We start from the raw sequence: 12,551 nt of genomic DNA on the forward strand, positions 1-12,551 counted from the left end.
GGTGGTGGTGGTGGTGGTGTTGTGCGCAAAATCTCCAGCGCCGGACGGACGGACGCAGTTTGACGGTACAAACGAGCGGCACTGCGGGGGGATATCCGAGAAAAAGCCATCAGAAGCAGACATGGATATTTAACGAGCATTTGTATATATATTTTTTTTATCTCTTTGTTTTTTTACCCTGTGATGTTGCTTTTGCCCCGGGGGTGTTAATTAAACCTGCTCGATGTCTCTCATCAGTTTATAACCGAAACAAAATGAGGATTTCTTCTCGCGACTGGTTTCTGTTGATATTCTCTGGCTTTTGGGGACTGACAATGGGAGCTTTCCCGAGCAGCGTTCAGATCGGTAAGTGTGGAGCCTTGATGTTAATTCTAAGCAGAAAATGAATCATGTGGATGAATGTGTGGACGGTCCTGTCTGCTGCCTCTGTCCTGCCATCCAACACCTCAGCACTACTCAAAGTGGAAATTGCTGATTTCCTTACGCGGTCTTTTTCTCTCCTCTAAAATAATCACACACAGGCAGGATCCTTTCCTCTGTAGATGCTGTGCATGTTACACACACACACACACACACACACACACACACACACACACACACACACAGACACAGACACACGCACCTAATGCGCTTTGTATCTGCAGGCTAGAGTGTGTATCCCAGTGCACTCCGCCACTGCAGCAGATCAGAGCAGCAAAGTGTGTGTATTCCCTATGCAGGCTGCCTGTGCATTGACTGCCGTTAACACTCTCGCAGACCCCCGGTCCTGGCGGTGCAATAAACCTCTGCCACGGTCCCATAGGCCCTCGCAGCATCACCGTTTCCTCTTCCCCAGTTGAACACCTTTTTTAAAAAAATGTATTTTTATTTTTTAACATCTCCATGTTTGCGTTTAACAAACTTAAAAGTGTTTGTCATGGCAGGAGATAAAGGTGATGGATTCCTGGTTCATTTCACTGCTGTAGCAGCCAGATTGACCTGCATGATTTAATGGCAGAGGGATGAAAAGAGAGGCAAACTGTGACCTCCAGTTGTTGATCATCACAACCCTCCCTAAAAAAAAAAATCAATTATCAGAAAAGCAGTCATTCATTCTTTTTCCTGTAAAAATCCCCTCACAAATGAATTTTTTTTTTTGTTTTGTTTTGTTTTTGAGAAGGTGTTAAAACAGCATGTCTGGGATGAAATATTTGCTCAGTCTGACTTTTCTTTTTGTGGGTTTACCCTCCACTGCGCCCCTGCTCGTAGCGGAGTTGACGCACATCAGAATCAGTCATGCTGATGAAAAATGACAAGCTGTTCAAATGATTCTCCTTGTCCTTTTATATCAGCGTGATACTCGAATTCCCCGGCCCCCCCCCCCCCTCCAGGGAGGTCAGAGGCCAGGGTCTGTTACAGAACAGCACCCCTGGAAGTGAGGACACTTGAGCTGGGTGGGGGGGTTTAAAGCTGCATCTGTGGAACTGCTCTGCCGTCATGATTGATTTGATATTTTGCTGCTGATTTAAGCAAAAAAAAAAAAAAAATCTGGTGTGGGAGCCTTTTTGCTCATATGGTTTCTCTATTTCAAACATACTTTTTACTATAATTAAAGCCACTTCTCGTTATCATTTGGCCAGTGATAAAAAAACCTGAGTGTATAAATCCAACGTGTGTCCTGACCCACCAGACTCACAGTTTTTTGAGTAGCTCCATCAGCTTTCCTCCAATCAACGCTTTATCTGTTCCTGATAATTGTCACTGAAAAATCAACACTTATTATCACTAGGAAATTTGCTGTGTACACATGCATGCAGCACAGAAACAAGTACACAAACACAGCCATGGCAAACATGCTCTGCAGCTGCCACAGATTAATTCTGACAGCAGCCATTCATGTGGCGATTGATCCTGAGAGTTATATATTGCTGCACTGCCTTATTTCCTTTGGTGGGGCTGCAGCCTGTGTCAACACACATTGCATGGGGAGGGGGGGGCTTGGAGGAGGGCGTCTTTGACAGGAAGTCAATCCACAAAATGAAAAGGAGGGAAAAAAAATGATCAAAAAAGACTAGATTCTATATGTTTGCAAAGCGCATAGATTTAAATCCACCTTCAAAGTGAAGCAGGATTTTGAAAGTTGATATTCCAAGCAACATTAAAAGGTTTTTCAGAGTTCTGTAAGGATTTACAGGTTCTGTCTGAAGGATCCTCAAGCTCTTGTCACTTCTGAAGAAGATCCCGACATTATCTGAGTAGCCTGGTGCTGTGTGTGCGTGTGTGTGCGTGCGTGCGTGTGTGTATAACTCTCTTAAGACCGTGACTCTTCAGAGGTTATTCACTGAGGTTAAACGGGTGTTGCCATATTCTCAGACTTACAGAGAACAGTTCACAGCATCAGCACATATTCATCCCCTTTTTACACCACGAGTCGTGTTTTTGTCAAACCATATGGTGTTATTGTTATTGTGCGTCTTGCAGTAGGAGAGTCGTAGCCGAACGAACGCAGCTAAGTCATGTGAAGGGTATTCTTACTGACTGGGAGCCAAGATGTACAAACTGTTCACACCTTAAATCAGGAGTTAACACTTCCTGTGAGCATTTGGTTGCAAGTGTGAGTCAATGAGACATGAAACCAAATCAGAACGACTCCATTGCTTTATCTTTACGTGACTGGGCTTCATATAGAGGAGTAAAATATTCTGAAGTTTACCTTCTAAAGAGGTCAGCCGTGCAAAGAACACACTGGCATTTTGCTTTAAATGACATTTACAGTCTCATTGCAAAGAAAAATGGCCTTAAGTTAGATTTTGAAATGTGAAACAAACTGCGTCTAACTTAAAACACTGCTGACATTTGCACAACCATGAACAGCTTAGTCGAGATCTTTGTAAATGAGCAAGGCTGTAATGGAACAGAAAGGGGGGGGGGGAGAAACCAAGAGCGAAGTCATGTATGAGATGCTTGATACTGGAGCTGCTGTAGATTCAGCAGGATATCTGATGAGAATTATGTCACTTTTTTTTTTCCTGTTTGCATTAATATGAAACAAAAGGTGATGTACATGTTAGACAGGCCGTGCCACAGAGGCCGGAGGCGCCTAAAGAGCTATGACTTCCTATATTGTAGCATTAAGGCTGAATTGACGGCAATAGGATATTTGCAAAGTGATTTACCAGACCAATATTGGCCTTTCATTATGTTTCATATATTGTCCAGTCAGTTGTGTCCGCTTCTAATATGATGGAGGTTCCTCTCTGACGTCAGCCACCGGAAACAGTCTGTGGAACCCTAATAAGCTTTTAGGTGGATGCTTTTAAAACCCCATGTTGTGACTGTAATCACAAGAAAAAACAACCTCAGTTGTTTGTTCAAATGCAGAATGTGACCTTTATTAACCCCCGTTAGCGACCTTGGTTTCTGTTAACCACGACCACCGTCCTTCCCAAAAACCTCAACCCGGTAGTTTCTTGGCGTGCATGGGTTCAAGGATTGTCGGTCCAGACTGAAATATTTCAGCAGCTACTGGACGGATTGCAGTGAAATGTGGTGCCATGCATTCATGACAGAGTCCTGTCATCTGACCTTTCCTCTAGCACCATCTCTAGGTTGACATTTTTAATTCGGAGCGAAGTATATCTCCACAACCGTCGGATGGATTGTTATGGCATTTCTTCCAGATGTCGATGTCCCCCTCAGGTCGAACTGTGATGACGCTGAACGCTTTTCATTCAGAGCCATCGTCCTTGTCAAAATATCAGCCTCGACTGTTTAGTGCTAATTAGCAAATATTAGCGTGTTAACATGGCAAGCCGAGAGTTTGAGCACGGTAAACGCTAACATCAGCAGTGTTGGCATTGTCATTATGAGCATGTTAGCATGTGATAAGACGTAATCATACAGTAAAAAATACGATCCACATGAGTTAAACACTCAAATGGGTCTTTTTGTTTTTAAAGGCAGTGACAAATAACTTATTTTGCTCCTCGATTGAGTTCTACTCCTCCAATCAGGGCCCTTGAGGAGGCTCCAGGTGTCCCTCCGCAGGGGAGACACTGTTGAATCTGGCTGAAAATCCTCCCCCACAGATAATGTATGAAAATCACAATTGTGATTAGTTTCATTCTCAAGGGTCGTTAGTAACTCAACAAGCATTTTACCCACCTGGGAGATGAAAACAGGGACTGTAATGTCGGTCTATGTGCATGTGTGTCTCAAAGTTTGACAACCTTTCGATCTCAGACTCTTATTTGTGTCCAGGCTGTTGCACGTCTGCAGATGGTGGTGAGATTATTTCAGAGGCTTTCTGCCACTTGTTTCACGTCTCTGTGCAAGTCAGCAGTAAGTGAACTATGTGTAGTGAGGTTAAACATGCTCCTTATCAGACCTGTGTGTGTGCCCCCCCCCCCTCTGTTCAGGCGGGCTGTTCATCAGAAACACGGATCAGGAGTACACGGCCTTTCGCTTGGCAATCTTCCTGCACAACACCAGCCCGAACGCCTCGGAAGCCCCGTTCAACCTGGTGCCTCATGTGGACAACATCGAGACGGCCAACAGCTTCGCCGTCACCAACGCCTGTAAGTCGCTCGCACGTTGTCTTCATGTTGTTGTTGTTAATACACTGATTTTGGGGTTTTTAACTACAGGAAACCAGGAAAAAGAGGTTTCCTTGGGGTCCTAATTTCCACACTATTCCCATCAGTGAAGAATATCACTGTACTCACCACGTTAGAGGAATAGTTCAACATTATTTTGTAGTAGGAAGATGTTACTTCATCTAAAACCACGAATTGTAATTTTTACATGTTCTGTTTGTTCCTGGATGAAGCAGTAACATGTAGGTAGGTGCATTTTTGGATTGTGGAGGGGGCCAACATAGCTGTTTAGCCTTGCTTCCTGCCTTTTTTTAGCTAAGCTAGGCTAACCACATCCTGACTCCATCTTTGCACTCGACACACAGGTAAGGAATCGATATCAGTCCTCTCACATCATTCCAAAAATAAAGTTAATTTATGTCGACATCATTAAAATAAAGTCAGATAAGGGAAAGAAATACGAGTCGTCAGACGATCACACAGGTGAGTCAAACATATTGGGAAGAGAAAACTAAAGGCTAAAATTATAAACGTCCATCTTGATTTTATTTCCTGGTTCAAACTGGAATGACTGTATTTACAGCAGTTGCATGTGCACACAGTTTTCCTGTGCGATGAGGGATTGTTACCGACGTTTCCGCTGTACTCACCAGTGGTTTAGATAATCTGATTAAACTGTTGGCTCGTTTGATGCTTGTGTATCTTGTCATGTTGGGTTTGGATGTTGTTGTGTCACCAGATCTCAGCGATTACATTTCTGAGTACAGTGTTATTATAACTGATAGAGATAATGGTCCAAAGTTCTAACAGGAATTATCCTTCGAAGCTGCACGTTCTCTGGTTCTAACATGATGAGGAATAACATCAGCATTATTATTGTTGGTAAAACACGGATCAGGATCAGTGCCAGTAGTGATGGTGTAAATGCTAATAAGGTTAAATTATAGTGATTATAATGGCGTCATCCAAAAAAAAAGACACATAGCTGACACATATTTTGGTTGTGTGTCACTAAAACAGCTTAGTGTGTATGTGTGTATGTGTGTCTGTGTGTGTGAAGCTCCACGAACGTACAGTACATGTATATGTGTGCGTGTGACGTGTCGGTACAGCTGTGTCTGTGAGTGTCTGCTGGTTCACATCTGATCTGAGCAAAGCTGCACACGCTGAGGGCGACAGCAGCTGCACACACACACACACACACACACACACACACACACACACACGCTTAAACACACACACACACACAAACAACAATCACACACACTGCCATGGTTAGATCTCCTAATAGTAGTAGGCAGTGATTTTTAGTGATGGTCCCTGGGGAAATGTCCTCTTTCTTTCCTTCTTTCTCACTGTCTGACTGAGTGAGTTTGTGTGTGTGTGTTGTGTGTGTGTTGTGTGTGTGTTGTGTGTGTGTTGTGTGTGCAGGGTGTGGGGGTTCCCACAAAGACCATAAAACACTGCAGCCTGATGTCTTGTACTATCTATGGTGTGATCTGGTGTTAGAAAAATCAATGGCTAAATTAAGCAGAGAATGAAGTGCTGTTATGTTTGCTTCGTAATCGAGGGTGTGTGTGTGTGTGTGTGTGTGTGTGTGTGTGTGTGTGTGTGTTATTGTGTGTGTGTAGACCAGAGACATTTTTTCAGAGTAATCCTCTCATTCTGTGATCACCACATGAGGGAAAAGTCTACTCATGCATTTTAATTTTGCCGATATTCCCCCATTAAATTTACTGCTGACCCTCAGATTACGCTGGGGGCTTCCAAAGTAACACTTTGGCAAATTAGCACCATTAAAAATAGCCGAATTCGACATTAGTGGATCCTATTTGCAGTGTACCCATTGATGTACAGACAACTATCACTGGATTACTTTGTTAATGAATTAAACTTAGAAACATGAAGATTCAAAGGGAAGTTCTGTTAATAGGAGTTATAAGGAATGTGTCTTTTCCTATGATTTCTAAATAGATTTGTAGATGTTACATGCAACGAACACTGGGGATAATGTTTTCCTTGGAAAGTATAATGGAGACAGAATCTATAAATATGTATATCTCATCTGTGTCTTCAGATTCAACTGAGTTATGGCTCCAACAAGGAGTATGAATTTTTACCCCTTCACCCTCTCCCAGTTTGAAAACCTCTTTTTACAATGACAGCACTGCATATACATATATTCCATCGGATTGTCCCAGTTCATCATTCAAGCTCTATTACAGTTATTTGAATGACATCTCGTGCAGTTTTCCACCCCCACAGAAAAACGTCTTGTTTTCCTCTGCAACATTATACAGTATACACATTACTCTGTTGGGATCATTGGAAACCTTGAAACCATTGCTGATGTAAGCATTCAGCTCAAGTGCTTTTATAACTAAAGCAGATGTATCTGTAAAGGTTTTTTGTCTGTTAGTGACCTAAGATGAAATTACAGTAGGTGAAGCCGTATTGATCTCTGGAAATGAGTTGTGCCAGCAGCAGACAGAATAATGCAGGGAAAAAACAGAAAAGTAGGTTATGAGCACAAGAATAGAATAAGAAATGAGCAATTAAAACTAATATATACTATCTAAATGCATGCATAAATATACAGCGGACAGTTGCAACATATTTAAAGTGGACTGCGGGAAAGAGCATGAATATTAATATGGTCTTAGTTTAGAAATAATTACACACACAGTCGGTTTGATTATTTGGAGAAAACCTTTGCAGTACATGAGCATAATGATCCAGATCAAAGCTGCTGCTAAGTGCTCGAATATTTCTTTTATGAGCTACTTAAAAAATGTCAATAATTTTCACATAAGTAACAAGTCTGTAACAATAAGTGTAAAATCAGACACATCTTGGTTTTAATGCTTGTATTTTACCTGTGCGAGCCGGTCAATACAGACGCCGGCGCAATAAGACGAGAGCCGTGCGGCGGTCGAGGCACGGGCGCGTGTAAACTGTGCGTTTCCAGGAACACAAGAAACTATGGGATTTTTTCACCTCCTAGTCTAATGGCTGCATAGTCACAGGAAGTCGGTCTGCAGCCCATTGATTGGCCAAGCCAAATCGGAGCAGAATTACATGAGCCAATCAATGGCTCTGATAGCTCAGGGCCAGCGGGAAATCTGAGATCGAACCACATTGCTTGTTTTCACCCCCCGTTTTACATTTCTGTCTTTTTTTTTTTTTTCTTTCTTTCTTCACGGCCCCCTGTTTCTCTCCGTTATCAAAGGCCCCTGAGATAATGGTTATGAATAGGCAGTATTACTATGTGACGTTTAAGGGCATAGTGTACATTTGGGAAGGGGAGATGAGAGACAGAGCTAATTTGTGAGGAGAGATTAGGCCATTCAACGTGTGTGCGCGCCGCTGTCAGGGAGGCTGACGGCGATAATTGGTGGGAAGACGAGGACAAATGTTGTTGTATGTTCCCACTGTCATTGATAATTATTCTGCGGACCCTCTGATAAATTCTGCTGCGCATGTTTGATTAACAGTGCCGCCGTTAATTATTCGCAGTGGGGTTACTGGTGTTGCCGGGATGTAAAGCCACTAATAATATAAAAAAATAAAAATGTATCTTGTAGGTCATCTCACAACTTTCAAAGATCCGTCACACGGCGATATCGCGTATCATTGTCAAGTTAATTGTGACACCTCGGTGTAATTACCATCAACAAATGAGACGACGGTCAGGACATTTGTCTGTGGTGTTCAGTGTTTCCTGCAGGATGGGAATTTATTTGTGATGCTCAGCTCTGTGGGAAACTGGGCTCCTGCCAATAAAAAGGACTTTTGAGGATAATTTGTCTTTCACAAAAGAAATATTCCAAGATTTACAAGCGAAATTAACACATTTCATTACAGGACAATAACTAGATCCTTGAATATTACACTTTACTCTTTACGTATTTGATATTTTGCTCAGTTTTTTAAAAAATTTCCATTTACCACTGAATTCTTTTGATACTAGGCTCAGATATATTTAAAATTTTAGACACAGCAGCTTTAAAGGATGTAGCTGGTCTATATATTTCTAACCGGTGTCGCCTGCCTGTGTATCCAAAGGCTGATGGATTTAACTCCACAGAGCTCCACTGTCTGAGTTACGATTGAAAACACGTCAATGTTCCTTTATTACCATGAGCCTGGGCACTGTAGTAATTTACTTTGTGGCAATCTCACATGCACTGACCCCTGCAGTAAATACTCACGGGAGCACTAGACGTGTATCAATCCACAGCTGAAAATAACATCCCCAACAAATGCACTGTTCACTCCTGTTTGAGTATTGCTCGTTACAGCTCCCCTCTGTTTTTAGGAAATTACTAAAAACTGTTATTCTTAATTTTAAATTAACATCTTCTGTAGGAACCGATGGAGCTGAGCACCTTACGCTGTTGTAATAACACTTCTTCCTCTGTGTAGAAAAGGAAGAAAGCATGGTTGGTCACTCTTCATCCATTTCTTCTTTTATTTAATGCAGGAGTCTGAAATGTCTCGGACACAGATGATCAGATTTTGTGAAACTTTGGGGAAGTGCTGCGTCGTTCAGCTGTTTGGCATTTTGAAAAAGGGTCATCAGGTCAAAACAGTGACGCAATTGTTACAGAGCGGCTTGGAGGATCGTCTCCGGTGGGGACGGAAATGTGTAATGCTGCCTCGCGTCACCTACAAATGATGATGTCACTGATAGTAGATTTCACTGAGACTGAAATCTGAAATCTCTTTTTTTGTTTTGTTTTTTTGCAGCAGGCTCAGAATGAGAAATGAGACCTGCCTGCACACTGGTTGCAGATCCCGGTGTCTCTGTGCTGGTACTAGGCAAGAAAATCCCCGTGTCTCACATGTGTGGAAAGAGCCGGAAGTAAAATGCCAAAGCAACAGACCGCCCGGTTCATAATGAAACACTGAGCCAGCATGGCAACGATTTCATGGATCTCTGCCGTGCTGTCAAGGTGCCATTGCAGTGATTTGCTGAAGTCCAGGACAGTCAGAGTGATTGTGTTGGAGTGTGTGAGTCCGAGTGTGTGAGCTCGAATGGCTTCTCGAACATTTGTCCCCTGGATGTGAGGACATGTCCTCTGGGGATGCGGAGGGGGAAGTCGGTCAGACCGTCCAGGTGTTTGTAACAACAGCCCGTGTGAAAGGAGGGAGTGATCAGCAGAAAGGCAGAAAATGGAGGCACTTGACACTCACCATGATACTGCTGCGATACTTAAGAACTTGGGATATCTGATGTATTTCCAGTACAGATATTTTCCCTTTAACGAGACTTTGCAGGATAATTCTATAATCTCGAATTCTCCGCGTCGAAGTGTGAATGAAAGTGAGGAGAACACGTGGCGGGAATAACTCAGAGGAGAAGTCGTCTTTCTTGACGACAGGTTGAGACTCCGCCCACCGGATTTTACTGAGAGGGGCATTTCACATTTTCATGACTTATGAGCTGAACGACATTCAGCAACCTGCGGGTGAACGTCGTAGCTCAGCATACTTCTTCAAACACACACACAAAGACTTACAGTAGATGTCCACATGTCTGTCTCAGCATCCCCAGATGACACGTTTAAAGGATTACTCCCTGTTTCTAACACCGTAACATTTTTTTCCAGATGAAAAGCGCTGCACCATCTTTTTTTTTTTTTTTTGACAATAATAGCTTATTACTCGCCACAGAATTTGCTGAGATCTTAAGATTTCAAGCCATTGCTATAAATGAGTCCAGGGGGGCAACAAACACAAGTGGGTTAGGTGATCACACATCCATCACAGCTGACGCGCTGACGTCTTGTTTCATCTCTGACAGATCGTATCTGCCGTGGTTGTGCACTTTGACAGAGTTCCTGAGCAGTGGGGCGACACTTATCCATTACTCAAGACTTCACGCAGCAATTAAGACAAAATTACACACAAAATGGTTCATTTTTTATATGACTGGATAAAGAGAGATGTAACCTGAAACCAGTAATTCTAGTTTAAGTGACGTTGCCACATTCAGAGATCTCAGTAATTATATTTTGTCACGTGTTTTCCTTCCATTAGTTTGGAAGGACGTGGAGACGGTTGGATGGAAGAGTTGAGTAAACTGAGAAGGAAACATGAGCCTTTTTTCTTCTTCTTCTTCTTTGATGTACAGAGAATGATTAGTGTGTTGGAAATAGGATATTGAATAAATTCACCTCTGAGCGATGGACAAAGGGCTTTGGAGAGCCGAGTGTAATCAAGGTTCACAGTTTGCAGGAAAGTGAGTATTAGATCTCCTCGCCTTTGTTATAAACTCCAAATTAAATAAAGATTTGGACAGACCCTAACCACTATCATGTAGAAAATAAAATGAAAACGAATCAATATTCCTCTGAGCAGCTGCAGACTTCTCAGCAGCGGTGTGTTTGTGTTTGTGTGTGTGTGTGTGTGTGTGTGTGTGTGTGTGTGTGTGTGTGTGTGCGTGTGTTACCTTTTCATCTGCAGTTCATTCATCCAGCTGATCTTTATTGTCTGTTTCATGGTAGCCCCCTTTAACCATGCAGCCAGACAAAGGTTGAAAAAGGGAGTGTGGGGGTGGAACGGGTTAATTTGACCTCCTACATGCTGCCCCTGCCTTCGCCTTCATTGAAACAGTGACATCTTAATCTGCATTGAGTCATTTATATTCAGCGTGGCACTCTGACTCACTCCAGATCCAGATAGCGAGCAGCATGTGCTCCTATATGCACTCATGCTGCACAGGAGGCTCTACGTTTCCTCTGCTGCTCACACGTGAACATATGCCTTTCCTCGTCTGTCCTTGAGAATGAAAGAGCTCTCCCATTTGAGCTTTATTTCTACCCGCGTGTGTGTGTGTGTGTTCGTGGGCATGCACGCAAAATAATCCGGCTGTGCTGCATGTTAGCCCTATTTAAGTCTATTATCTTTCCCTCCATGGGCTCCATTCAGAGGGGCTCTTTGCGCTGTAGAGCTGCCCTTTAAATGGCTGCCTCTGCCCCTCATTTGTCTGAGGATCCTTCTGAAGCAGGGGTGAAAATATACAGGCCTTTTGGCGATGCATACTCGTACGTGTGCGTAATGGCTGGTGTTAGGAGAAAAAAGGATGGAGAGGAAGAGGGGGAGGGGGCCACTAATGAGAGATTAATGTGGCGAAGCAGGAGGAAGATGGAGGATGGAGGGGTGAGGAGATGTGGGGAGGGGGGTAAAAGGACAAGGAGGTGATGGTGGGGAAAAAAGGGATTTTTACAAGAAGGGATTTATTAGATCAGTAAAAGGTAAAGTCTGAGATATTTTCATGTCTTTACAAGGTGAAATATGACTTTTCCTCAGTCAGCTGAATTAGCATTTATAACGTGTCCCTGGAACGTGTAACAAGTGCATTGTTAGTCATAGGTTGCTAAATTTAGTCAAGACATTTTGATGAAAAGTGCCCTCTGTGTGTGTGTGTGTGTGTGTGTGTGTGTGTGTGTGTGTGTGTGTGTGTGTGTGTGTGTGTGTGTGTGGTAGGGGAAAAAAAACGCAAGGACGTCCAACAAAAGAGTGGACTGTGCAGTCAGAGTCCTCTGCCCTCCTCGTCGCTGGAGAGCAGGGTTGTACCTGAGTTCCTGTCAAAATAAGTGTCAAGTTTTCCACCAGTAGAGGCAAAGAAATGCATCATTTGTTAAAGGAGCATCACAAGGTGGAAATGCAGATTTAATATTAGTATTAGAAGAGTAGTATGACAAGTGTTTAACATGTATGACCCAAGCTGAAGATCACAAAGACACAGCTTGAGGTTTCTTTTTTTTTTTTTGTTTTTAACATTGCACTCATACAAACTCCACAAGCGCTTAATTGGAATAAAAAGAAGCTTTTTATATTTCCGTCACAGCACAGACGTGAAACCTTCCGTGTTCAGCTGAATGCAGAGAATCTCAAACCTGATTTTATCTGTCCATTTCATCCATGTTTTCTCCACTTTGTCTCCTCACCTCCCTGCACCCCCCCCCCCCC

The 12,551-nt window shown here is 42.9% G+C and overlaps 1 protein-coding gene across 1 annotated transcript in view; it reads left to right on the forward strand.

The window, feature by feature from the left end:
* Positions 1-24: 24 nt before the first annotated feature.
* LOC111653577 (glutamate receptor 4-like) overlaps positions 25-12,551 on the forward strand; it is a 105,783-nt gene continuing 93,256 nt past the window's right edge. Inside the window, exons 1-2 of the mRNA XM_087173456.1 lie at positions 25-345; positions 4,398-4,556. Coding sequence (XP_087029582.1) covers positions 255-345; positions 4,398-4,556 — 250 coding nt within the window. The 5' untranslated portion in view covers positions 25-254. The remainder of the gene's footprint in view (positions 346-4,397; positions 4,557-12,551) is intronic.

The sequence above is a fragment of the Seriola lalandi genome, unplaced genomic scaffold (genome assembly GCF_002814215.2).
Source record: "Seriola lalandi dorsalis isolate HSWRI2012SDOR001 ecotype SW California unplaced genomic scaffold, Sedor1 jcf7180002054230, whole genome shotgun sequence".
Taxonomy (NCBI): Eukaryota; Metazoa; Chordata; class Actinopteri; order Carangiformes; family Carangidae; genus Seriola; species Seriola lalandi.